This window comes from Elephas maximus, chromosome 3 (genome assembly GCF_024166365.1).
Source record: "Elephas maximus indicus isolate mEleMax1 chromosome 3, mEleMax1 primary haplotype, whole genome shotgun sequence".
Lineage (NCBI taxonomy): Eukaryota > Metazoa > Chordata > Mammalia > Proboscidea > Elephantidae > Elephas > Elephas maximus.
The window spans coordinates 85656990-85683897 of NC_064821.1; the positions used below are offsets into that span (position 1 = coordinate 85656990).

The 26908-nt window shown below is 47.7% G+C and overlaps 1 protein-coding gene and 1 long non-coding RNA gene across 6 annotated transcripts in view; one reads left to right on the top strand and one right to left on the bottom strand.

Annotated features, from left to right (window-relative positions):
* The window catches only part of SZT2 (SZT2 subunit of KICSTOR complex), a 77769-nt gene that overhangs the window by 48144 nt on the left and 2717 nt on the right, over positions 1 to 26908 (top strand). For 2 of the 5 annotated variants that reach the window (XM_049879027.1, XM_049879032.1), the window contains 29 exons: positions 10264 to 10363; positions 11104 to 11233; positions 12995 to 13147; positions 13239 to 13341; positions 13435 to 13540; positions 13626 to 13737; positions 14457 to 14575; positions 14686 to 14850; positions 15138 to 15222; positions 15389 to 15553; positions 15668 to 15835; positions 17511 to 17644; positions 18090 to 18256; positions 18392 to 18489; positions 18572 to 18704; positions 18865 to 18998; positions 19128 to 19228; positions 19301 to 19477; positions 19676 to 19943; positions 20044 to 20123; positions 20220 to 20345; positions 20470 to 20669; positions 22016 to 22106; positions 22332 to 22412; positions 22496 to 22570; positions 25094 to 25307; positions 25896 to 26049; positions 26193 to 26315; positions 26431 to 26836. In XM_049879027.1, the coding sequence (XP_049734984.1) occupies positions 10264 to 10363; positions 11104 to 11233; positions 12995 to 13147; positions 13239 to 13341; positions 13435 to 13540; positions 13626 to 13737; positions 14457 to 14575; positions 14686 to 14850; positions 15138 to 15222; positions 15389 to 15553; positions 15668 to 15835; positions 17511 to 17644; positions 18090 to 18256; positions 18392 to 18489; positions 18572 to 18704; positions 18865 to 18998; positions 19128 to 19228; positions 19301 to 19477; positions 19676 to 19943; positions 20044 to 20123; positions 20220 to 20345; positions 20470 to 20669; positions 22016 to 22106; positions 22332 to 22412; positions 22496 to 22570; positions 25094 to 25307; positions 25896 to 26049; positions 26193 to 26315; positions 26431 to 26836 (4168 nt within the window). Of the gene's footprint in view, positions 1 to 10263; positions 10364 to 11103; positions 11234 to 12994; positions 13148 to 13238; positions 13342 to 13434; positions 13541 to 13625; positions 13738 to 14456; positions 14576 to 14685; positions 14851 to 15137; positions 15223 to 15388; positions 15554 to 15667; positions 15836 to 17510; positions 17645 to 18089; positions 18257 to 18391; positions 18490 to 18571; positions 18705 to 18864; positions 18999 to 19127; positions 19229 to 19300; positions 19478 to 19675; positions 19944 to 20043; positions 20124 to 20219; positions 20346 to 20420; positions 20670 to 22015; positions 22107 to 22331; positions 22413 to 22495; positions 24805 to 25093; positions 25308 to 25895; positions 26050 to 26192; positions 26316 to 26430; positions 26837 to 26908 lie in introns of those variants that run through there. The other 3 variants (XM_049879028.1, XM_049879029.1, XM_049879030.1) reach the window with 3 other exon arrangements.
* Positions 20672 to 24830, bottom strand: LOC126073000 (uncharacterized). Its single transcript, XR_007516638.1, has 3 exons — positions 24767 to 24830; positions 22465 to 22586; positions 20672 to 21254 (listed from the first exon to the last, which is right to left on the bottom strand). It is a non-coding gene; the product is annotated as an uncharacterized LOC126073000 (long non-coding RNA).

A 26908-nucleotide genomic window follows, 5' to 3' on the forward strand; every position in this document is an offset into this window, starting at 1 on the left:
TAGCCAGGTACCATCTAGTTCTTCTGGTCTTGGGCTGATGGAGTCTCTGGCTTATGTGGCCCTTTCTGTCTCTTGGACTCATATTTCCTTCTGTCTTTGGTGTTCTTCTCCTTTGCTCCAGGTGGGTTCAGACCAATTGAGGCATCTTAGATGGCTGCTTGCTAGCTTTTAAGACCCCAGATGCCCCTCACCAAAGTGGGATGCAGAACATTTTCTTAATATACTTTGTTATGCCAGTTGGCCTAGATGTCCCCCGAAACTGTGGTCCCCAGGCCCCTGCCCCCGCTACTGTGTCCCTTGAAGTATTTGATTGTATTCAGGAAACTTCTTAGCTTTTGGTTTAGTCCACTTGTGCTGATTTCCCCTGTATTGTGTGTTGTCCTTACTGTCACCTAAAATAATTCTTGTCTACCATCTAATTAGTAAATACCCCTCTGCCTCCCTCTCCACCCTGGTAACTATCAAATAATGTTTTCTTTTGTATTTAAACTTTTTCCTGAGTTCTTATAATATTGGTCTCATACAATATTTGTCCTTTTGCAACTGACTAATTTCACTCAGCATAATACCTTCCAGATTCATCCCTGTTATGGTTCACGGATTCATCATTGTTCTTTGCCATTGTGTAGTATTCCATTGTGTGAATATACCATAATTTGTTCATCCATTGATCTGTTGCTGGGCACCTAGGTTGTTCCCATCTGTTTGTTTTTGTAAACAGTGCTGCAGTGAACATGAGTGTGGATATATCTGTTCGTGTGAGGACTCTTATTTCCCTAGGATATATTCCAAGGAGTGGGATTGCTGGATCATGTGGTAGTTCTATTTCTAAGGAACCGCCAAATCAATTTCCAAAGTGTTTGTACCATTTTACTTTCCCACCAGCAGTGTATAAGTGTTCCAGTCTCTCCATAACCTCTCCAACATTTATTATCTTGTGTTTATTGGATTAATGCCAGCCTTGTTAGGGTGAGATGGTATCTCATTGCGGTTTTGATTTGCATTTCCGTAATGTATCTGTTAGCCACCTGAATGTTTTCTTTGGTGAACTGCCTGTTCATATTCTTTGCCCATTTTTTAATTAGGTTATTTGTCTTTTTGTTGTCGAGGTTTTGCAGTATCTTAGAGACTTTAGAGATTAGACAGTAATCGGATTTGTCGTAGCCAAAATTTTTTTCCTAGTCTGTAGGTTGTCTTTTTACTCATTTCGTGAAATCTTTGGATGAGCATAAATGTTAGATTTTTAGGAGCTCCGAGTTATCTAGTATCTCTTCTGGTATTTTTGCATTGTTAGTAATATTTTGAATACTGTTTATGCGATGTATTAGGGATCCTAGCCTTGTCCCTGTTTTTTCTTCCTTGATATTTATCACTTTAGATTTTATATTTAGGTCTTTGATCCATTTTGAATTAGTTTTTGTGCATGGTGTGAAGCATGGGTCTTGTTTCATTTTTCTTCAGGTGGATATCCAGTTATGCCAGCACCATTTTTTTAATTGTGCTTTAAGTGAAAGTTTCCAAATCAGGTCAGTCTCTCATACAACAATTTATATACACCTTGCAATGTACTCCTAGTTGCTCTCCCCCTAATGAGACAGCATACTCCTCCTCTCCCCCCTGTATTCCCCATGTCCATTCAGCCAGCTTCCGTCCCCCTCTGCCTTCTCATCTCGCCTCCAGACAAGAGTTGCCCACATAGTCTTATGTGTCTACTTGATCCAAGAAGCTCACTCCTCACCAGTATCATTTTCTATCTTATACTCCAGTGCAATCCCTGTCTGAAAAGTTGGCTTTGCAAAAAATGGTACCAGTCTTGGGCTTACAGAAGGTCTAGGGGGACCTTGAAAGCCAGGGTCCTTCTAGTCTCAGACCATTAAGTCTGATCTTTTTACGAGAATTTGAGGTCTGCATCCCACTGCTCTCCTGCTCCATCAGAGATTCTCTGTTGTGTTCCCTGTCAGGGCAGTCATCAGTTGTTGCCAGGCACCATCTAGTTCTTCTCTTCTCAGGCTGATACAGTCCATGATTTATATGGCCCTTTCTGCCTCTTGGGCTCATAATTATCTTGTGTCTTTTGGTGTTCTTCATTCTCCTTTGTTCCAGGTGGGTTGAGACCAATTGATGCATCTTAGATGGCTGCTTCCTAATGTTTAAGACCCCAGATGCCACTCACCAAAGTGGGATGCAGAATGTTTTCTTAATAGATCTTATGATGCCAATTCACCTAGATGTCCCCTGAAACCATGGTCCCCAGACCCCTGCCCCTGCTACTGTTGCCTTCGAAGCATTCATTTTATTCAGGAAACTGCTTTTGGTTTAGTCCAGTTACCCAGCACCATTTTTTAAAGAGACTGTCTTTTCCCTGGAAACCCTGGTTGCATAATGGTTAAGTGCTATGGCTGCTAACCAAAAGGTTGGGAGTTCTGCACTGACCTATAGGATCACTATGAGTCGGAATTGACTCGGCAACAAGTTTTGGTCTTTTCCCCATTTAACGAATTTTGGGCCTTTTCCAAATATTAGCTGCTCATAGGCAGATGAATTTATGTCTGGATTCTCAATTCTATTCCATTGCTCCATGTATCTGTTGTTGTACCAGTACCAGGCTGTTTTGACTACTGTGGCCATATAATGGGTTACAAAATCAGATAGCTTGAGGCCTCCACTTTGTTCTTTTTCAGTAATAGTTTACTTATCTGGGGCTTCTTCCCTTTCCATATGAACTTGATTTGTTTCTCCATCTTATTAAAAAATGCCATTGGAGTTTGGATCAGGAATGCTGTGTATCTATATATTGTTTTGGGTAGAATAGATATTTTCACAATGTTGAGTCTTTCTATCCATGAGCAAGGTATGTTTTTCCACTTACCTAGGTCTCTTTTGGTTTCTTGCAGTAGTGTCTTGTAGCTTTCTTTATATAGGTCTTTTACTTCTCTGGTTAGATTTATTCCTAAGTATTTTATCTTCTTAGGGGCTATTGTAAATGATATTGATTTGGTGATTTCCTCATCAACGTTCTCTTTGTTGATGTAGAGGAATCCAACTGATTTCTGTATGTTTATCTTATATCCTGATACTTTGCTGAACTCTTCCATTAGTTCCAGTAGTTTCCTTGAGGATTCTTTAGGATTTTCTGTGTATAAGATCATACCAAGAGATACTTTTACTTCTTCCTTATCCATTTGAATGCTCTTTATTTATTTATTTATTTTTATTTCTTTTTCTAGCCGAATTACCCTGGCTAGGACCTCCAGCACGATGTTGAATAAGAGTGTTGATAAAGGGCATCCTTGTCTGGTTCCTGTTCTCAAGGGGAATGCTTTCAGACTTTTCTCCATTTGGGATGATGTTGGCTGTTGGCTTTGTATAAATGCCCTTTATTATGTTGAGGAATTTCCCTTCTATTACTATTTTGCTGAGAGTTTTTATTATGAATGGGTGTTGGACTTTGTCAAATGCCTTTTCTCCATCAATTGATAACATCATGTGGTTCTTGTCTTTATTTATGTGATGGGGATTACATGGATTGTTTTTCCAACATTAAACCATCCCTACATACATGGTATGAGTCCCACTTGGTCATGGTGAATGATATGTTATTGAATTCTATTAGCTAGAATTTTGTTGAGGATTTTTCTATCTAAGTTCATGAGGGATATTGGTGTGTAATTTTCCTTTTTTTGTGGTGTCTTTACCTGGTTTTGGTATCAAGGTTATGCTGGCTTCCTAGAATGAGTTTGGGAGTGTCCATTCCTTTTTCTGTGCTCTGAAATACCTTTAGTAGTAGTGATGTTAACTCTTCTCTGAAAGTTTGGTAGAATTCTCCAGTGAAGCCATCAGGGCCAGTGCTTTTTTGTGTTGGGAGTTTTTTAATTACCTTTTGAATCTCTTCTTTCATTATACATTTATTTAGTTGTTCTACCTCTGTTTGTGTTCATTTAGATAGGTAGTGTGTTTCCAGAAATTTGTCCATTTCCTCTAGGTTTTCAAATTTGTTAGAGTACAATTTGTCATAGTATTCTGTTATGATTTTTTTAATTTCAGTTGGGTCTGTCGTGATATCGCCCATTTTATTTCTTATTCAGGTTATTTGCTTCTTCTCCTGTTTTTCTTTTGTCAGTTTGGCCAATGGTTTGTTGATTTTGTTCTTTTCAAAGAACCAGCTTTTGGTCTTAGTAACTCTTTCAATTGTTTTTCTGTTCTCTATTTCATTTTATTTTGCTCTAATTTTTATTATTTGCTTTCTTCCGGTGCCTGAGGCCTTCTTTTGCTGCTTTCTTTCTATTTGTTCAAGTTGTGGGAATAATTCTTTGATTTTGGCCCTACTTTTTGGATGTGTGCGTTTATTGCTATAAATTGACCTTTGAACACTGCTTTTTCTGTGTTCCAAAGGTTCTGGTTGGAAGTGTTTTCATTCTCATTTGATTCTATGAATTTCTTTATTCCATCCTTAATTTCTTCTGTAACCCAATAGTTTTTGAGTAAGGTGTTGTTCAGTTTTCATGTGTTTGATTTTTTTTTCCTTTCCTTTTCCGTTATTGATTTCTACTTTTATGACTTCATGGTTAGAAAAGACGCTTTGTAATATTTTGATGTTTTGTATTCTCTTAAGGCTTGCTATTCTGGGGAATGTTCCATGTGCGTTGGAAAAGAATGTATAGTTGGCTGCTGTTGGGTGGGGTGTTCTGTATATATCTGTGAGGTCAGGTTGGTTGATTGTGGCATTTAGATCTTCTGTGTCTTTATTGGGAAACCCTGGTGGCATAGTGGTTAAGTGCTATAGCTGCTAACCAAGAGGTCGGCAGTTGAAATCCACCAGGCGCTTCTTGGAAACTCTATGGGGCAGTTCTACTCTGTCCTATAGGGTCGCTATGAGTTGGAATCGACTCAATGACAGTGGGTTTTGGGTTTGTGTCTTTATTGAGGTTCTTTCTGGATGTTTTGTCCTTCACTTAAAGTGGTGTGTTGAAGCCTCCTACTATTATTGTGGTGGTGTCTATCTCTCTTTTCAGTGCTGTTAGAGTTTGTTTTGGAGCCCTTTCTTTGGGTGCATACATATTTAATATGGTTATATTCCTCCTGGTATATTGACCCATTAATCATTATATAGTGTCCTTCCTTATCCTTTGTGGTGGATTTAACTTTAAAGTCTATTTTGTCAGAAATTAATATTGCCATTCCTGCTCTTTTTTGATTGTTGTTTACTTGATATATTTTCTTCCATCCTTTGAGTTTTAGTTTGTTCATGTCTTTAAGTATAAGGTGTGTCTCTTGTAGGCCGCATATAGACGGATTGTGTTTTTTTATCCATTCTGCCACTCTCTGTCTCTTTAATGGTGCATTTAGTCCATTTACATTCAGTGTAATTATTGATAGATATGAGTTTAGTGCTGTCATTTTGATGCCCTTTTTTGTGTTGTTGAGAGTTTTTTTGTTCCACTTAATTTCTGTGCTGAGTTGTTTTTCTTTATATATTTTCTTTTCCTGTTTTTCATTGTTGTTGATTTTGTTTGCTGAGTCTTTATGTTTTTCTTGTTTTTTGTTTTGATGTGTAGGATTGTTAGTTTCCTTTGTGGTTACCTTAATATTTACCCGTTTTTCTAAGTTTAAACCAATCTTTTATTTCTTTATATCGCCTTGACTTCCTCTCCATGTGAAAGATCTATGACTATGTTTTTTAGTCCCTCTTTTTTGTTTTAATGTCATCTTTTACATATTGATGTCTCTGTTTCCCTGTTTTGAGAGTTTTAGCTTTGATTTATTTTTGTGATTTCCCTGTCTTGGTTGATACCTGGTTGCTCTGTCCTGTGTTCTAGTTTTGGGGTGTTATCTGATGTTATTGATTTTATAACTGGAGTACTCCTTGTAGTATTTCTTGTAATTTTGGTTTGGTTTTTGCAAATTCCCTAAACTTCTGTGTACCTGGAAATGTCCTAATTTCTCCATCATATTTGAGAGACAGTTTTGCTGGATCTATAATTCTTGGCTGGCAGTTTTTTTTTCTTTAAGACTTTATATATGTCATCCCATTGCCTGCATGGTTTCTACCGAGTAGTCCAAGCCTGGTCTTGTTGAATCTGCTTTGTAGGTGACTTTGTTTACCCCTAGCTGCTCTTAAAGTAGTCTCTCTGTCTTTAGTTTTGGCAAGTTTGATTATAATATGTCCTGGAATTTCTTTTGGGATCTACCTTGCATGGGGTTTGATAAGCACCCTGAATAGATACCTTCTCATCTTTCACGATATCAGGGAAATTTTCTGCCAACAAGTCTTCAACAATTCTGTCTGTATTTTCTGTTATCCCCCTTGTTCTGGTACTCCAGATGGAGCCCCACATAATTCTTAGGGTTTCTTCTTTTTTTTTTTTTAATTCTTTTATCTGATTTTTTCTCAAATATGTTGGTGTCAAGTGCTTTATCTTCAGTGTCACTAATTCTGACTTCCATTGCCTCAATGCTGCTCCTATGACTTTTTATTAAGTTGTCTAATTCTGAAATTTTATTGTTAATATGGATTTCTGTTTGCTGTCTCTCTATGGATTCTTGCAGCCTATTAAATTTGTCATTATGCTCTTCTATAATCTTTTTAAATTCCTCTATTGCTTTGTCTGTGTGCTGCTTGGCTTATTCTGCATTTTGCCTGATCTCTTGAAGAGATCTGTATATTAACTTTTTGTATTCTGCCTCCAGTAGTTCCAGAAAATTCTCTTCATCTGGAAGATTTCTTGATTCTTTGTTTTGGGAGCTTGCTGAAGCCATCATGGTCTGCCTCTTTATGTGATTTGATATTGACTGTTGTCTCTGAGCCATCAATAAGTTATTGTGTGTATTTATTTTATGTTTGCTTACTGTGTCCTAGCTTCTTGTTTTGTTTTGATATGCCCAAGTAGGCTACTCGTGTGAGCTAGTTTGACTCTTGGTGCCTTTGAAGCTCTAACGTCCTGTCATCAGGTGGTTAGAGCTGTTACTAGGTATGTGAGCTCAGGAGTCCATTTATTTTTCTTACATGGATTCAGCTTAGGTGTCTAGGTAGTTGGTCATCAAGTGTGTGGTACAGGCTCTCACCTACAGTCCTAGAGGAGCAGGGGTGTTTGGTGTAGGCACAGGTATCTGGCTGAAGTAGGAGGCCATGCTGAGCAAGGCGGTGGGCTAACATCTACCCCCGAGTGTCTGTAAGGAAAGCGTGTCCCTGTTCCCTAGGGTGCGTAGGTGGGTGGTTTTTGCAGCTGGACTATGGGCACCCAGTGCTGTTGGCTGTAAGGGCTAGAAGGCACCACTTATTCTTGGACCCCTTTCGTGGGTGGCTAGGTGGCATGGGTGGAGCCACCAGTCCTCAGGCCCCTGATGTGGGTAGGTAAGGACTCTGCTTAATAGGCAAAGCAGTGTCAAATGTCACAAATCTGCCTCTCTACCATATAGCTGAAACAGTTGAAGTTAGACTTCAGGTATATACCCTGTTGTACTGGGCTAACGAGGGCATACGCTGTTGAAATTGGCCCATACAGGTCTATGCAGGGGTGAAAGGTATTCAAAGTCCATGGACCTTTTATTCCTGCCCTGAGTTCCTGGCTTAGGGGAGGCAGCAGATTATTTTTTCTCTGTTTGTTAATTTGTTCCCTCTCCAAGGCTGGGAGAATGGCTCAGGGCACGTGACAGTTCCTACTTCCAGCCCAGGGGATGTGGCACTCTCTGAAGCCAGCTTGAACCCAGCGCAGAGCGGGAAGGGGCAAGTAAGTGGGATAGAGGTTTTTCCCAAAGGGGTATTTTTTGATCCATGCAGTAGGTTAGACACATGGACTTATCTTTTGCCGATTGAGCGCTACTTTTCGCCGATTTTGGAGGCATGTGTAGACTCTCCGCCGCTTGGTCTCTCCCAATGTGGAAAACACGTCCCAAACACCACTGTTTGCCTCACCACTGGCGCCAGTCGACCCTGGGCTGCACGGTGCCAGGTCCCGCCAGGTCAGGTCTGGCATCTCCTCACTGTTTCTGAACCTTCTCTCCCTCCCCGTGCAGCTCAGTCCGATTCCTCAACTTTGCCTTTGATGTTCAGGGCTCCTAGATTGTCATATATAATTAATTCACTTGTTTTTTCTGGAAACATCTGACTGCTTTGCCATCTCGGCCCCGTCTCTACCTCTTTCTTCGTTTATGATGTCCTTGATGTCATTCCACAACTCATCTGGTCTTCAGTCATTAGTATTCAGCGTGTCAAATCTATGCTTGAGATGGTTTCTAAATTCATTTGGGATATACTGAAGGTCGTACTTTGGCTCTCGCTGACTTGTTTTAGTTTTCTTCAGTTTCAGCTTGAACTTGCATATAAGCAATTGATGGTCTGTTCTGCCACAGTCGGCCCCGGCCTTGTTCTGACTGACAACGTTGAGCTTTCCCCATTGTCTATTCCCACAGATGTAGTCAGTTTGATTCCTGTGTGTCCCATGTGGTGAGGTCCACATGTATAGTCGCTGTTTATGTTGGTAAAAAAAGGTGTCTGCGATGAAAAATTCATTGGTCTTAACATAATTCTATCATGCAGTCTCTGGACCATTTCTCTCACCAAGACCATATTTTCCAACTACTGATCCTTCTTTGTTTCCAACTTGGCATTCCAATCTCCAGTAATTATCAGTGCATCCTGGTTGCATGTTCGATCAATTTCAGACTGCAGAAGTTGGTAAGAATCTTCAATTTCTTCATCTTCGGCCTTAGTGATTGGTGCATAAATGTGAATAATAGACATATTAACTGGTCTTCCTTATAGGCATATGGATATTATCTTATCACTGACAGCGCTGTACTTCAGGATAGATCTTGAAATGTTCTTTTTGATGATGAATGCAACGCCATTCATCTTCAAGTTGTCATTCCCAGCATAGTAGGCCATATGATTGTCCAATTCAAAATGGCCAGTACCAGTCCATTTCAGCTCACTAATGCCTAGGATATCAATGTTTATGCGCTCCATTTCATTTTTGACAACTTCCAATTTTCTTAGATTCGTACGTACCTTCCAGCTTCTGATTGTTAATGTTTTCAGCTGTTCCCTCTTATTTTGAATCTTACCACATCAGCAAATGAAGGTCCCGAAAGCTTGACCCCATCCATGTCGTTAAGGTCGACTCTACTTTAAGGAGGCGGCTCTTCCCAATTGTCTTTTGAGTGCCTTTCAACCTGAAGGGCTCATCTTCTGGCACTGCATCAAACAATGTTTCGCTGCTATTCATAAGGTTTTCACTGGTTAAATCTTTTCAGAAGAAGACTGCCGGGTCCTTCTTCGTAGGCTGTCTTAGTCTGGAAGCTCAGCTGAAACCTGTCTGCCGGGGGGCCCTGCTGGTATTTGAATACCAGTGGCATAGCTTCCAGCTTCACAGCAACATGCAAGCCCCCACAGTATGACAAACTGACAGACACATGTCCCACTACTTACACCAAAACATGGCACTATCTACTTTCTGAATGGAGTTGAGAAGCTGATGGGAATTTTGGCTCCTAGCTAAGCATTAAGAGCATCTACAGTTCAGAGCAGCTTCAGAAGTTGTTATATGAAAATTAGGAGTAATAGTAACATTTAACAAGTGCTTACTGTGCAGCAGGCTTTGTTCTGAGTGTTTTAGATGGATCAGTTCGTTTGATCCACACAGCAACTCTATGAAGTATTATTCTCCTCATTGTATGGATGAAGAAACTGAAGCACAGTTAAGTTAAATACTCGCCCAAGGTCACAGTTATTAAGTAGGCAGAGCCAGTAGTCAGACATAAAAAGCCAAAACAATCCCATTGCCGTCAAGTTGTTTCCAACTCAAAGCGACCCTGTAGGACAGAGTAGAACTGCCCCCATGGGTTTCCAAGGAGCAGGTGGTGGATTCAAACCACTGACCTTTTGGTTAGCAGCTAAATGCTTAACCACTGCTCCACTAGGCATCTGGTTAAATACTGCTTCTCTAATCACATTCAGGGAGTACGTATTGAGGGTAGGGAGGCCCACCATTCTGATAATGAAGATTTGAGAATAAAGAAGAGGCAAGCTGAGTGATGGACGCCTCGGTGTGGTACCCACATGAGAGCTGGTGAAGCAAACATGGAGCTAGGCTTCCAGAATTACTCTTGAGAATTCCATTTTTCCCAGTTCCCATCAGGTTTACTTCCCTTTGACTAATCCTACTTCCTTTTTATGATTTCTCTTGCTCCCAGCTTCTATGACCTCCCCCAGCCCCATCCTGACACATACAGCCCCCTCTGCACTGATCCATCCTTCTTCCCTAGGAGCATGATACGGGAGGATGGAGGGCCAGGCGCAGAGTGTCGCCACCTGCAGCAGCTCCTGGTGAGGCGAGTTGGGGAGATCTGCAGGGAGGTCAACCAGGTAAGGGGCAACCAGGGACAGGGCTCTCTGAGTAGGGAGATTTAGCCCAGATGAGGAAGGAGTTTCAGGAACTTGACCTTCAGAGGCTGTGGGTCCATCACAGACTCAGCAACAACTATGGGATGTTTTCTCTGACCCCAGATACTTGGATGCTCTATTATTCCCCAAATTCCCTGCAAACTGGGAATTCTCCACAGCCCACTGCCAGTTACAGTGGGTTACTCTCATGCTCTCCCAGTAACTATGATATGTTCCTTCTCATTGCCCCAGTAACGGCAGCTATTTATTTTGTGCCAGGCACTGTGCTAACCTTAGAGATATAAAAGTGAGCAAAACAGGGGGAAACTGTGACTCTGTGGAGCTTATGTAAAGTGAGAGAGAGTTACTGAACAACTGAATTACACAAAGTATTTCAACTGCAATTGTGAAGAATTCTACAAAGGAAAAGTAGAAACTATTATGAGAGGATATATCAGGGATCTGACCAAATGAGGCATCAGGGAAGGCTTCCTGAAGAAGTGATTTTTAAGCTGAAACAGAAAGATGGGGAGCAGATTCTGGCAAAGAGGAGGGGCAAATGTTCCTAACCGGGGTTCTCAGAGCCCTAAGCTCTGTAACTGTGACCTCTGACCTCCAGTGATGATGGGTGTTCTTTCTAGCCTTTGCTAACCCCTGACCACCACCACCAGTTTACAAGGGAATATTTCAGTTCCCTGATGCCTTACTCCTCCTTCCCCTAGCGACTGCTTCTTCAGGACCTACATGACAGTCATGTGTGTAACTCTCTTCTGGTGGCTGAGAGTGAAGAAGATCTGTGGCGCAGCGAGACCCCCTTCCATTCCCGTCAGAGGGTGCCACTGCCCAGTGATGGTAAGACCCCACCCTGTAGCCGAGGGTGCCTCTGCCCTTTTTCTCATCGAGTACTTTGGTGAGAAGCTGGAGCAAAGTCATCTGTGCCAAGTAGCACCGCAAGAATGAGGAGGATAAGAACAGAAAAGGAACACTAGATTGGGCTGTTGCAAGTTCGTCAGTGACTTTAGTAAAAGTAGTCTCTGGAGAGATGGAAATAGAAACCAAATGAAACTGAAAAGTGAAAGGATGATAGATAGCTGGATCAGAGAATTACTGCTGTCTCGGGTAGCTTGGCAGTGAAGAGAAAGAGAAAATAGATATGGCTATAACTAGAGGGAGATGTGGGGGTGAGGAAGGAGTTTTAAGATATGTAGAGATTTCAGCATGTTTATGTTCCTCAGGGAAAGAGCCAGGAGACAGGGAGAGGTTGAAGAATACAGGAGAGAAGAGATCATTGAAAGGGCAGGGTATCAGAGGGCACTGGAGGGGATGAACTGAGGTCCTGCAGAAAGGCTTGCGCTCTGCTTGGCTATCCCATCAGACAAGCACAGGACCCCTTTGGGATTTCTGGTCATGATAAGGAAGCATGAGAATGGTAATTGAAGTCTCAACCTTTCTACTCCTTTTTTCTCTTACACCTGATGACCTCTCACCTCAAACTCACAAAAGAAAAGGTAAATCATGTCATTCCTTTGCAGTTTCCCTCTGGTTTAAAATTAAAATCAGACCACTCCTTATTTTTAACATTCTTAGCAAGTCTGTACCTGAACGTTTTTCACATTTCCAGGAGAGTGCCTCTCTCAGCATGTCCTGGGATGTTCTCCATATCAGAGCAGAGTCCCTCTAATTAGTGGCCTTCCCATGGTTTCGAAGGCATCTTCTGCAAATTGAAGATGAGCTTGGACAGCCAAGCACTTTTACTTCAAAATGACTTCCAGCAGCCTGAGATGTGAGAGCAATCAGAACACAGGCACAGCCCTTCCTCATTTTAGCCTCTCCATATGGTTTCCCTGAAACCCTTAGCAACCAGCATGCCATCATGGCACAGAAACTCTGCAGCCTCCTGGGTGTCCCTGTAGGCTGCTCACACCTTCTCTTGGAAACCAGATTGCCACCTCTGATGTATTGGAAGGTTCCTTGTCAACCTGGAAACCTGGGAAAGGTAGAACAAGGCACTGGCCTATGGCCATCGGCTTTTGTATACCCCCACACCACCCGTTGTTCTTTGGGATAGCTGTCCTCCAAGGCACAGAACTCAGTCTTCTCCTCCTGATGTGTGTGACCAACCAGCTCAGGACAGAGATGGTTTAATAGTGCTACAGACATGGGTTACAACAGGGTCAGAATCTCATGGCACGGCCTTCAGGATTTTCTCACACTTAGCATTCCTGACTCCCCTTCTTTGCTCCTTTTCCAAGTCTCCTTGAGATAGTTCTGAAAACCTTTGTGCTATGACCCTGTCTTCTAAAGGCCATACCTCTAAGTCCTGGCCCTGTCTTGTGATCCAAATGATAATCTTTGCCCTGCAGAGTAGTAGACAGGATGAGGAGGCTGGGGGAGTGTGGATGAGTGGGCCAGCGTACAGGTGAGGAGGCTGGGGGAGTGCAGACGAGTGGGCCAGCATACAGGTGAGGAGGCTGGAGGAGTGTGGATGAGTAGGCCAGCATACAGGTGAGGAGGCTGGAGGAGTGTGGACGAGTGGGCCAGTGTACAGGTGAGGAGGCTGGAGGGCAGAGGGCTGGGAGTCCTGTTTTTGATTCCTACTCTCCCTTCCCCCAGATTATGCTGCTGATGAGAGCTGTGCACCCCGAGGGTACCTAGCAGCCACAATGCAGTTTGTCCCTGGACATTTCTCCTGTGACGTTGTGTGGGGAACCGTGATCCGAGTCCATTCACGCCTCAAGATGGGGCCCAGTATGGGGGTTTCTCGGGGTATGTGATTGGCATGAAGAGAGAGCAGGTGGATTGGGCTCTTGGGGGAATGAGGAAAAGGGAGCTTCCTGAGCCCCCGGTACTCCTGCAGCCATTCAGGCCCTGCGCTCTGTGCTCAATGCCTTCTCTGTGGTGAACCGGAAAAATATGTTCGTCTATCAGGAGCGTGCGACGCAGGCTGTATACTATCTTCGGTATGTCGGTCATCAGAGGGTTGGGTAAAGAAAGCAGGAGTCAAGGATGGCATGGGAGGAAGCATATACAAAGACCTTGCCGCTCTCTCACAGGCTGCTAGAGACGTCCTGCAGTGACCGGCCATGGGAAGGAGATGCTGGGCCCCCCTCTCTTGCCCTGTCCCGGAGCCAGGAGCCCATCTACCCTGAGGAGGCCTCGGCATGTATCACTCCCTCCCTCATGGCCCCCTGCTTCCCTCATACTTTGCTCCTAGGAGTGGATCCTGACCATGTTTTCCCTGTAGGGTCCTCGTTCTCCCCTGGATATGACTTCTAGCCGCAGTTCAGATGCTGCTCGTCCAGTGGGCCAAGTGGACAGACACATCCAGCTGCTGGTGCATGGTGTAGGGCAGGCAGGTAAGGACTGCCAGTACGAGGGTATATGGGGGTGACCAGGTGAGGTTCCAGAATCCTCTGGCAGCTTCTCTAAGAGCCTTCTTACTACTCTGCCTTAGGCCCCCTTCTCTAGTTCATGCTGTGCTCTGGGCTCTTTTGAAGCGGGAGCTGAGGGGAAAGGACAGACTCCTGGGATGTATGTTTAGGGATAGAACTTGTAGCTGATTGAAATGCACCTTGGGGAGGACGGGCCATTAATTTAGGCACCTGGGTGTCTAGCCTGGGTGACTGTGTGGCTAGATGGTGGTCACACTCACCTGGTACCAGGAGTGTACTTGGAGTGAAGATGCTGGGTTCAGTATTGCGTATGTTAAGCCTGTGGTATCCAGTAGACAGTTGGGTTTTGCAGCTAATATTTATGGCTCACTTAATGTGCATCAGGCTTTGAGCTAAGACTGTTACATAACTTCTCTTTCAACAAACCTATGCGGTAGATACTTATTCCCCTTTTATGGACAAAGGCACTGAGGCTTTGAGGGTAAAATTCGCTTATCCACAGTCACACAGTGAGTAGGTCATCAGGACTAGAACATTGTGCCGGCTGCCTCTAAAGCCCGCACTCCTAATGCTACATTAGTATATGGGGGCGGGGGAGCTTGAGGCTGGAATTTAAGGGCTGTTGGAGGTGGTAGCTAGGTCCTTTGCCAGTGTCTCCACCTTCCCACCATGGCTGTGTCAAGGTCCCGAGATCACAGACGAACTAGTGCGGGTTCTGCGTCGGCGCCTGGATGAGGCCACACTGGATGTCATCACAGTCATGCTTGTTCGGAACTGCAAGCTGACACCAGCTGATGTGGAGGTAAGCTACCCTCCAGACCCCAGCATCCAAGGCTTGGCCACAGGTGCTAGGGACAGTCTAGGCTAGAATCTCGGCATTCAGCTCTGACTTCCTTTTCCCGTTCTCTGCAGTTCATCCAGCCCCCCGGAAGCCTCCCCTCTGAGGTGCTGCATCTGGCCCTCCCCCTCTGCTGTAGGCCCTGGCTTCCTGCCCTGGCCTGGTACCTGCGGCAGAACCTGCTCATCTTCCTGCATTCTCCTAAGTACACAGACAGCAACAGCCGGAACCACTTCCAAGTGAGCTTTTACTCACCTTTCCCCATAGCCATGTGCACTGGTGCCTGCTTCCCCCCTGACACAGCCCCTTACTGTCACTGTTGCCTACAGATACCCCCATATGCACCTCTGCCCAAGGACTTGTATACACCCATGTCCCACACACCTGGTTTTCTTGTGCTGCCATATTACCTGTACCCCATTCCCTACTGTGGACGCACACACCATAAAAGCTTCCCCATCCCTTGATTTTTTTGGTTGTCGTTCATCTGCCTGATCTTAGTACTCTGTGGCCGTTCTCTTTCCAGCATCCACTCCCACCACAGGGCGGCCTCCCCGACTTGGACATCTATTTGTATAACAAGCCTGGTGGACAGGGCACTGGGGGCAAAGGTACAGAATAAGGCCCAGGCCCATGGCACTACCAGGTGTGGGAAAGTCTTCCTACCTGATGACTGAGAGGGCCCCTCCCACTCTCCCAGCCTTGCAGCTGAGGAGGATGGGGAGGGAGGGATTGAAGTCCTGGGGCTGAGCCTTCCTATGGATTTTGTCTACGCAGGTGTCGCCTGCATCACTCTAGCCTTTGTAGATGAGGGAGGCACCCCTATCTCACTGGCTTCATGGCCCCCCACTTCTCCTGAGCCCCCAGACCCACTGCAAGAGGAGGAATTTGAGCAGCTAACCCAGGTCACACGCTGCCCAGTCATGCTGGACAGTTCTTCAGGTAAGGCAGCTTGCGTCAGAGGATGGGGTGTTCAGTTAAGACTGTGAGGGGTGGGGGTGATGAGAAGGGTGGGATCTAGGGGCACCCTCAGGTAACCCCCATTCTTTCCTCTAGCTCAGAAGGGGGCCCTGCGACTCCGGTTGGATGTGTGGGAAAAGGGAAACATCAGTATTGTGCAGCTGGAGGAAAGGCTCCGAGGAGCAGCTCGCCAGGCTCTGGCTGATGCTGTCATGGAGCTGCGGCTGCTGCCAGCTTCACTATGTACAGAGGATACCCCCCCAGGTACAGAGGGGCCCCCAGGGTCCAGAGAAGGACGAAATCCAGGCTAGACAGTGTAGCAGGTGAAGGTGGGGTTCAGGGAAGGCTTCAAGAGGAGGAACCCTTGAGCCAAGGTCTATAAGAGCATAAGTGGCAAGAGGTTTATGGGGAAAGGGCCTTCAAGACAATAGGCCCAGAAGTGGGCAGTAGCCCATTGTGACTAGTGTGTAATGTGGGACAGGGTACGACAAACTGAAAGTGAAGAGGCCAAGGAGGTCAGGTGTCAGGCTGGCCTGGTAGGCCACACTAGGGGTCTTGATTGTTATCCTAAGAATAGGGGAGTCTTCGAAAGGTATTAAGCAGGATAGTGATGTGGCCAAATATGTGATTGAAAGGGGAACCCTGGTGGCGTAGTGGTTAAGTGTTTAGCTGCTAACCAAAAGCTCAGCAGTTCAAATCCACCAGGCGCTCCTTGGAAACCCTATGGGGGCAGTTCTGCTCTATCCTATTGGGCTGCTAGGAGTTGGAATCCACTCGATGGCAATGGGTTTGGTTTTTTTGGGGGGTGATTGAAAGACCACTCCAACTCCTGGGGGAGAGAGAGAAGCTGGATTGGATAGGGAAAGACTAGCGGGAAGAAGCCTTGTGAGCAGTCTGTTCCAATAGTCCAGGTGAGAAATTATGGGTCCTGAACTAGGGCAGGGGCAGTGTGAATGCAGGAGGAAGGGTATACCTGAGAGACTCTTTGAGGATAGAATTGATAGGACTCAGCCACTTATTGTGTGTGAGAGGAGGAAGAAGTAAAGGGTAATTCCCATGTGAGAATGGTGCTTCTCCTAATCTGACCCCGGGGGGCCTTCAGGAGGGTGTTCACCTGAAATACACCCACAGCAAGATACATCTCTGCTGTCCCCTCCATGCCTTCCTTCCACCGAAACACCCACACTTCAAACGGCCTTCCTGGCTCTGGGTCCTAGTCCTACTTCTCTCATTTTTGTTCATCAAATACTTGTAATTATCAAGCAGCCTATGTCTGTATCAGGCACTGGGGTCACAGAAATGAATACGTCTCAGTCTTTGATCTGGAGGAGCTGAGAGTCCATCAGGTGTTGCAGTCCAGGGTGACCAGAGGCCCTTTAGGGTGCTGGGACCACAGGAAAGAAGCTCCACCTTCTTTCTTGATTGGCTCTTGCCATAGAATTGAGAGGGGTAAGTTGTGGCACACCTCCGTGAGGCCCACGATCAGAGTCTGCTTTCCGCCTCCTGCTTGCTTGCTTCTGGCATAGCCCCCTGCACCTGCTGACTTCTTCCTATTCCATTGAGGAACCTCAACGAGACCCCAGTTTTCTCTTTCATTCTCCTGGACTGTTGAAGCCTCTTCCCTTCTGACTCAGATCTCACTTCCATCCACCCTCCCTATAAAAGGCCTTATCAGAAATAAACATTCACAATTGTCCATTAGCTTCACTATGCTTATCACTAGCAGAAATATACACATGCAGTTGGTCACTCATGTAGAGAGTGATATATCATCAGGAACTCACATCATACAAACACAGACACACTATCAGTTGCATATATTGTCATTCAGTAACAGAGTATGTGGCAAGTATCTCTCATGTCAGTCTTGGGCTAGGTTGTCTGGAGTGGGATTGATGGGCAGTGAATGACCTGAGTCTGTAATGTCTGGTGTCCACAGGAAGTCTCAGGAGTGGATCGTTGGAAACCAAGAGCACTGCTGGCCGAGCTAGCATCTTTCCCCCTGCCCCTGTCCCTGGGGAGCCTGTGACTCCACCCAGCAAAGCTGGCCGGCGCAGCTTCTGGGATATGCTGGTAATGGGAGAGGTGGTGAAGCTGGCATCTACCTTCTTGCCTGCCTCTTAGCTCCCCTTTACTCTCCCTCCACCCCCACCACCCTCCCCACCCCCCACTCCCTCCAGGCCTTACCACAGATCTCCTTATATATAAAACTACGGTGTCCTTAGACCAGAGCTTGCAGAACATGGCAGACTCTGATGGAGAGAGCACCTCAGCTTACTAAATGCATTCACTTCCATTTTTCTTGTCGAAGCCTGCAAGTTAAGTAGGGCTTTACCCAGTGAGGAAGATGAGGCTCAGGAAAGTTAAGTAACCTGCCCATGGCTGCTCTGTCAGCCTTCAGGGAAGCTAGGACTAAAACCCAGGCCTCCAGTCCTCCAAGCTCTTATTACTGTTCCACGATGCCTCCATCTTCTACCCCTTCTTAATAGCCCCTTCTCATTCACTACATTGCCCCCAGAGTAAAACAGAATGTGGGGATTTGGGTTCCCCCAAAACAACTGATGACATTGTCCTGGATCGGCCAGAAGACACTCGGGGCCGGAGGCGTCACAAAACTGAGAATGTTCGGACTCCCGGTGGATCTGAGCGGGCACCAGGACCAGATTCTGGAGCCCAGAGGCAAAGGTGTGTGTTGGGGGCTGGGGGCCTGTTGTGTCATGGGAGCGTATGGGTATGAAATCCCAGGTGGGCGGTGGTGGCTTGAATATCATGCATGTCATGTGTGGACGTGTGGTGGCCTTACTCCTGCTATGTCTTTAGACGCCGGGTGACTCAGCTAGAAGAGGGTGAGGTGGGGACCCTGCATCCTGTGTTTGCTCACGTCAGTCAGCGCTGGATGGTGTTTATGGTTCAGATTGGTGAGTCCCCAGCCCTCCTCTCCTATCCTTCAACCCCTGCCCTGGCGTCCACCCCTCAGCCCCATCTCTGCCTGCCTTTCAGGGTGTGCCTCAGTATCCAGGAGCTCCACCCACATGGTGTCCCGGTTCCTCCTTCCATCCATCCTGTCTGAGTTTACCACTTTGGTCACCTCAATGGCTGGAGACACCTGTGTCCGAGTCTTTGAGCAGCATTTGTGAGTTTGAGATTGCATGGGATTGAAGGGGACTTCCAGACTTCCTCAAACCTGGGCCTATAGGAAGCCAAACCCATGGAGGCTGAGCTAGGAGATGTGGAGGCTGGACCAGGGGATGGGGCCATGGATGGTCTGCTTTCTGTATGCCTCTCCCTCCCAGTAGGGGTTCAGAATCAGAGATCTTCAGTCCTTGTTCACCTGGGCAGCTGGGCCCAGCTCCCCGTCCAGCGGCAGAGCGGCATGTACTGCTTCTGGGAAGGAACTTCTTGCAGTGGAGGAGACCAACTCAACAGGGTGAGGGCATGACCTTATGGAGGGTGGGTTCAGAGGGATTAGTGGGGTGGTCTCTGACCCTGCAGGGGTGGGTGGGATCTAGGACAATCTGCCTCCAGGCCCCCGTTTTTCCCCTTTCCTGCCCTGTAGCTGCCAAAGCCATGCAGCGCTTCGAACCAGGAGGTGATGGGAGCTCAGGGCAGAGTGCTCCCCGGCAGAGGCTCTTGCTTCTGGAGGTCGTAGACAAGAAGGTACGTGTGGGCCAGGGGCTGGTGGGGAAAAGGAGCTCCATAATCTCACTGACCCTGACCCCTAAACTCCAGCTGCAGCTGCTGACCTACAACTGGGCTCCAGACCTGGGGGCAGCATTGGGCCGAGCACTGGTTCGCCTTGTGCAGTGGCAGAATGCTCGGGCCCATCTCATCTTCTGCCTGCTCAGCCAGAAGCTTGGACTCTTCCACCATTATGGCCAGTTGGACTTCCCAGTGCGAGATGAAAAGGTGCCTGTTGCTCTGGCTCCCTCCTCTAGCTCTGGCCACCAAGGGGTCAGTTAAAGGAAACACCAGCTTGGAAACGGGAGAGGGGACAGACTGAGCACAGAAGTAGTGGGATGGGAGTCTTAGAGGAGAAGCCATGGGATGAGAAGGTCCCAGGGCAAAGGCTGTGGGGAACCCATTGTCAGGCTCCATCTCTCTCAGGAGCCAAACCCATTCCTACTGCCGACCATGGAAGCAGAGACCCTTATCCGGTGTGCAAGTCCCCCACTGAGCCGCGAGCAGGGCCGGCTGAGTGGGTCCTCACGTGGTGGCGGCCCCCTTCCCCTGGACACATTCCCCTTCGATGAGGCTTTGAGGGATATTACGGCTGCCCGCCCCAGCTCCACACTCAGCCTTGTGCCCAGACTCCCTGATCCCGTCACCTACCACGGGCAACAGTTCCTGGATATCAAGATGACAGAGCGCAGAGGTGGGGCACTGGCTTGGGCAGGGGGAGGGGGAATCTGTGGCGTCTGGGAGGGAAAGCGATAGCAGCTACTGCGGCTACTACTGATATCTCCAACCCCCAGAGCTGGAGCGCCAGATGAAGATGGAGAACCTGTTTGTAACCTGGCAGCAGCGTTCTGCCCCAGCCAGCATGCCCATCAGTGTGAGTGAGCCCGAGATGTGACCCTCTCCCGCAGCCAATATGAGGATCCTGTGACCCTTGGCCACTGCCCTGGTGCTCACTGCCCCATATCCCCAGGCAGGGGAGCTGGAGACCCTGAAGCAGTCATCCCGCCTGGTGCATTACTGTGCAACAGCCCTGCTCTTCGACCCAGCTGCCTGGATACATGGGCCCCCAGAGACTTCTGGGCCCCCTGAGGGGCAGGTGAGGCCCAAGACTCCAGATTTCCCCATGGGATCTCCCTTGAGCCTGCAGTGACCTCTACTCCTCCACCCCCAGTGAGGTGGTTGACTGCAGGTAGAGCCTACCTTAATTTCCACTCCTCCAGCGGCGCCATCGCCCTGACTCGGGATCTGGGAGCCGAGAGGCACTCCCAGGCTGTGAATCCTCTGATGTGCCTCTGCCAGGAGCCCGTGAGGAGCCATGGCTGAAGGAGCTAAGCTTGGCTTTCCTGCAGCAATACGTGCAGTATCTGCAGAGCATAGGCTTTGTGCTGGTACCACTGCGGCCCCCCTCACCTGCCCGCAGGTGAGACAGCCCCTCCTTCCCTTTTTCTCATTTGTCCTCACTGCAGGTGAGACCCCCACAGGCCCCGCCTTTGTTCATACAGGTCTCTTGACAGCTTGGGCCTCGTTCATCTCACCAGACCAGCATATATACATGAGGATCTTGTACATTTCCACACAGCCCTGATGTGTGTCCTACAAACCTCAGGCATCTGTGGAGCTCACATCCACATCCGTGCATAGAACCACGCACATTCTCACAAAGCTCATGCCCACTTACATCTTATATGTTAACGTGCTTTATACAACCACACACAGGAATCTCTTAACATGCTCCTAAGCTTTTGGACCTGGGCCTTAATGATTCCTGCCCTAATCATCCCACTGACCTTTCCTGAGATTGCATATGGTTCCTGGCCCGAGGAAACCCTTTTGTTACCAACGACCAGTCCTCCTCACCTCACTGTGCTTTGGCCTGTATAGGTCCTGGTCATGTTCACTCACTCAGCTGGCTGTTCTTCATAGCCAGTTCTCAGCTGTCAGGGTCTCAGAGAGAATTGAGTTTATGTAGTTTCCATTCAGCTGCTCTTCCTAAAACTTTGAATTCCTTTTTAAAATGAAGGACACTGGGTTAAAAAATATGTTTCTAAAGCAGAATTTAAAGACGCAGTTTAAGCCCTCCTTCCTCACTAATCTGTAACTGTCACCAATCACTAGTTAAATCTTAAACTGATTTCCTGCTGGGAGTAAACGGGACATGTCTTCCCGCCAGAGCCTTTGACCTCCAACGAGAGGTCTGGTGTTCACAGCTCCCCCCACACTGGCCTTTCTGTTTTGTTTTTTTTTCACAGTATCTTCCCTGCCTTTCTTCTCGCCTTACCTATGAAATGCTGCAACTGCCATTCCCCAATCAAAACGGAACCATTTCTCCCTCTTGTAGGAAGATGCCTATCTATGGCATCAAGCATCTCCTTGAATTTTCCTAGTTAAATCTCAGAAATACATCAGATCTCTACCCTACTATATACAGATTTCTCTGTCCCCTTTGGGCATCTACCAGTATTCACAGCAGTCTCTCCTGCCCTATCCCAATCCTCTCACTAGTGGGAAAGAGGATTGGACTCCGCCTCCCACTGAGCGTTGCCCACACTTCCTTTCAGAGCAACAAGCGCTAGGAGAGAGCCCTGCCCTACAGTCTAACTTAGTCTCTGGGCCCAGCTTTGCCACTGGGACCCCAAGCAGGTCCTTTTCTGGGCCTATTTCCTGTCCTGCAAAACAAGTCCATGTAAAATGGATTCTGGGTCTGATGGTCGTATCCTTCACCCCACTGGCCTGCCTAATCTTCTCGTTCCCCTTCCTCTTCCATAGCACCAGCCGGCTGCGGGCCATGGCTATCCTTGGAACAGAAGGCCGAGGCTCTTTCTCCTGCTCTAAAACCAAGACCGATGGGAGCCCCAAGGTAACTCGCTGCCATAGTGAAATCAGCAATGCCCCAAGACCCCAATGCTGCTGACCCTGAATTATTTCCCCAAGGCTGAGGTCAGTGACCTGAGTGATGAAGGGAGATTGATCCCAGAGTGACACCATTGAAGTCAGTGGCCCAAAGGACCCCTGCCCTACTGTCTTGAGGCTGGTGAGCCCCAACCCCTTGCCCCCGAGCCCCAGTTCTTTTTCCTTTCTCCAGAGCACTGGCTTTGCAGTCACCACCTACCACCTGCAGCGGGCATTGCCCGGTGGCATTATCCTCATGGAACTGGCTTTCCAGGTAAGCAGGAGGGAGCACTGAGTAGGGAGAGCCAGACCTGCCTATCTCTTACCTTCCTGAGCCCATCTTCACTCTCTCTCCAGGGCTGTTACTTCTGTGTCAAACAGTTTGCTCTGGAATGTTCCCGAATCCCCATGGGACAAGCTGTCAACTCTCAGGTATGTGTTGGGGAGGCTGTAGTGGGGACAGAAGACAGGAATACGGGATTGGACAAGGCTTAGGCACAGTGATGCCCCATGGCCCATCTGGGTGGGTAGTAAGAGTACTGCAGTGAGTGGCCTGGCCCAGTGATTGATCTAGTGCTGTGAACTAAGCAGGTCAGTAGTCATTCTGGTGCCCTGACTGGACCAACCAACACTCTGACCCTATGGGCAGTCCACAGCACTGGAGGCACAGGGCAGTCCAGCACAGCGGCTAGTCTGCCTTTAGTCATTCTAGCAGTGACAAGAGCCTGATGCTGTGGTTGGTCCGTAACCACGGGTAGCCTGAGAGTGAGGACATTTGAGCAAAGTGGGTAATCTGGCACATGAATATGTTGGTGCTGGCCTAATCTAGAGCTTGGGAAGATTGGCGTTGTTAGTATAGTCACTAACACTTAGAATGAGGACCAAAGTTCCCACCCACACAGGGTATCTCTGGCACTTAGTCATTATTTGTGTCCCTGTCAGTCTCCCTCAAGGGCAGGTCCTCTGTACCCCATGAGGGTCAAGCACTCAGGAGTGCCCAGAGTAAGTCAGAGGATCCAGTGAGATAGCAATCTGAAGCCCTTTGTACTTTGAATTAGTTTCACTCCTTCAGGTTGCCAGGAATGTCCTGCCAGGGCCTGTGCCTTCTTTGCGCCTGACATTTAGTTTCTGAGAGATCAGGATGTGATTGGGTCAGTCTTCTCTAGTACAGACGCTTCTTCACTGGGTAGAGCTCTCACATCTGGACAGTTCATATCCAGCCTATGGATGGTAGCCCTTGACTTGGGTGTGTGGCTCCCTGGTCCACTCATCACAGGATGATGTGACCCAAAGCATGGTGACTTCATGTTTAGGGCCACAGCGCTCATAAGGAGCTATTGATGGGCAGGTACGCTCACATTTCCCTGGAATATTAGAGGAAAGGATCACCCTCCATTATCCTGTGAGCCTCTTGAAGTCCTTCTGTGCCCCCGATCTCCATCCAGCTTGGCTCTCTCTGACCCTATTTATCTACTCTCTAATCTTACTTAGATTCCTAAATTGTTTCAGTATTACCGTTGTTTATTAAGCAAATACATACTAAGCAGAAAAGTTTTACTCCCGCTCTACAGATAAGGAAACTGAGGTTCATGGAGGTTAAGTAATTTATCCCAGGGCACACAGCTAATCAGTGGCAATATTGGGGTTGAAATCTAAGTCTTAGTGATTCTGAGACTCACCCTTGTTTATTTTAGTTTATCACACTGCCTCTAACTTTATGAAGACCTTGACATTATCTCCATCGTAGATGAGAAGACTGAAGCACAGAGAGACTGACTTACCCAAGATCACACAGCTAGTCTGACACCTCGGCTATCACTTCTTCTACAGCCATTTATTTCCCTTCCTAATAACTCCCTAGTGCCCCCAAGGGAGTGGCCGGGTAGTTTCTGCCATTCCAGCACCACAGATCCATATGGCAACCTCCAGTCAGTAATGGTTTCAATCAAGAGAAGCACTAGCTCCCTGTCTCTGCCCTTCTTTTCCTCTCCATCGATGATTCGTTCATTCATTCACAAACAGAGGAGGGCTGCCCTGGCCTGGCCTTGGCAGGAGGTCCCAGGTGGAGCTTTAGGAGTGAGCTGGGAGCACTGAGTCTCCGTTTCTGGTGATGGAAAATATGGCAATGACTATTGGTGATGGTTGCACAGCATGATTAATGTAATTGATATCATTAAATTGTACACATGAAAAATGCTGAATGGACAAATGTTATGTGGTATATATTTTTACAACAAAAAAGGAAAACAAAATAAGTCTGGGTAGAGGTCAGGGAGAGCAGCATTCCAGGCAAAGAGAACAGCAGGTATGAAAATGTTGAGGAGAGAATATGTGACGTACTCAGGGAAAGCAAGTCCTCTGATGAGAAAATGAAGCTGGAGACATGGGAAGGGGCCAGGAAAAGCTTTTCAGTAGTAACTAATTACACACACACACTCCCTGCCGTGGCACTTACCCTACTCTGCTACTTGAGTTTCCACTAATGCCATCTTCGAACATGCTATATCATTTACTCATTGACTCTGTCCAGTGTTTCCTGTCTGTCTCCCCACTACTAGAATGTAAGCTCCTTGAGGGCAGGGATTCAATTTCTGTTTGCCATTGTATGCCCAGCACACAGAACAGTACCTGGTAGGTGCACAGCAGGCACTCAACGGATAGTTGTTGCATCAATGGATCTGTGCCAGCCTCTAGTGGAATCAGGTATAGAGTAAAAACGCCAGTCTCTGCCCTCAAGATGGTCACTGTTTCACATAAGCAGTTACAGTGCAGTATAAAAGAGTGAGGATAATGGAGAGGGCTTCCCAGAAAACTATTCTGGCAGAGGAGGGGGTTCCACTGGCTCACAGCAACAGGGTGAATCTGTTGAGCTTCCTTCTCCCGTGGAAGGAGGGGGGGTGTTAGGCAGCCTGTGCCTTAACCCAGTCCCTTGTTACCCTGTTGCCACCTCTCCAGCTGTCCATGCTGTTCACAGAGGAGTGTGACAAGGTGCGTGACCTGATGCACGTGCACTCATTCAGCTATGACTTCCACCTGCGCCTGGTACACCAACACGTGCTGGGCACCCACCTGGTCCTTCGGCACGGCTACCACCTTACCACCTTCCTGCGACATTTCCTGGCCCACCACCCTGACGGACCCCACTTTGGCCGCAACCATATTTACCAAGGTCGGTACCCAAGGGGAGACCCTGCTGGCACAGTGGTTAAGAGCTACAGCTGCTAACCAAAAGGTCGGCAGCTTGAATCCACTAGGTGCTCCTTGGAAATTCTATTGGGCAGTTCTCCTCTGTCCTGTAGGGTCGCTAGGAGTTAGAATCAACAGCAACAGATTTTTTGTTTTTTTTTTTTTTTGGTGCCTAAGGGCAAGCCAGTGAGCCAGAAAAAGAACAGGCCGCAAGGTATTTCTAAGCCAGGACCAGTGTGTGCACTTCCTGGGGCAGGACCTAGTCTCTGCATCACCTGTTCTGTACTATTAATTGCCTCATAGTACTTGTACCCTGTCCCCATGTCTCTTTGTCTTAAGTTCTTCACCTTCTGTATCAGTGCGGCTCCTGTGTCATATGTACCCTGCCCTCTGTTCTGAGCCACTGTCTATCCATGTTCCATAGGAACTCAGGAGCTCCCTCTGGAAAGCAGAACCCATCTGCCTGCCAATCAGAGCATTAGCGACTCTCATCCCCCACCCCCACTCCCAACCAGATCAGTGTGTCTGTCTCAGGCTTAGTGTCTCTTGTCTCCTATAACCTGCCCCTCAGGGACATTGGAGCTCCCCACACCACTCATTGCTGCCCACCAGCTTTACAACTACGTGGCTGACCATGCTAGCTCCTACCACATGAAGCCATTGCGTATGGCCCGGCCAGGGGGCCCAGAACATAATGAATACGCCCTGGTGTCAGCATGGCACAGGTAAGGCACCCAGCATGCACTCAGGTAGAGCTGAGGTCTGAGCCATACTTGGAGTTAGGAGACCCATGTTTTCTTGGGCAGAAGAGGTGGGACTATTTCCTTGGAACCTCAGGGTTGACATCTCTCCCACCTCTACCACCCAGCTCTGGCTCCTACCTGGACTCTGAGGGACTTCGTCACCAGGATGACTTTGATGTGTCTCTGCTTGTCTGTCACTGTGCTGCACCCTTTGAGGAGCAAGGAGAGGCTGAGCGACATGTTCTGCGGTCAGCAGATCCCCCACCTTGAACATGCCCATTACCCATCCTCCCCGCTACTGCCACCTCTTGCCCTGTGTGACTCCCACTGTGACCACCACACTCCTGTCCACCTCCCCCACAGGCTGCAGTTCTTTGTGGTGCTCACCAGCCAACGAGAGCTGTTCCCCAGACTCACTGCTGACATGCGCCGGTTCCGGAAGCCACCCAGGCTGCCCCCCGAGCCAGAGATTCTAGGGAGCTCAGCTGGTAGCCCTGGGGAGACCTCAGGGGTTGGTTTGGCTCCTGGGCCAGCTCCCCTGTTCCCACCCCTGGCTGCAGAGGTGGGTGTCGCCCGGGCGCGGCTGGCTCAGCTGGTGCGGCTGGCCGGAGGGCACTGCCGTCGGGACACGCTCTGGAAGCGCCTCTTCTTGCTGGAGCCACCAGGGCCTGATCGGCTGCGGCTAGGGGGGCGCCTGGCTCTGGCAGAGCTGGAGGAGCTCCTAGGAGCAGTCCATGCCAAATCCATTGGGGACATTGATCCCCAGCTGGTAAGGGGCTGTGGGCTCCAGATGGGACTGGGATGGTTGCTGGGAATTTCAGAGGCAGCCAGGGTGGAAGGT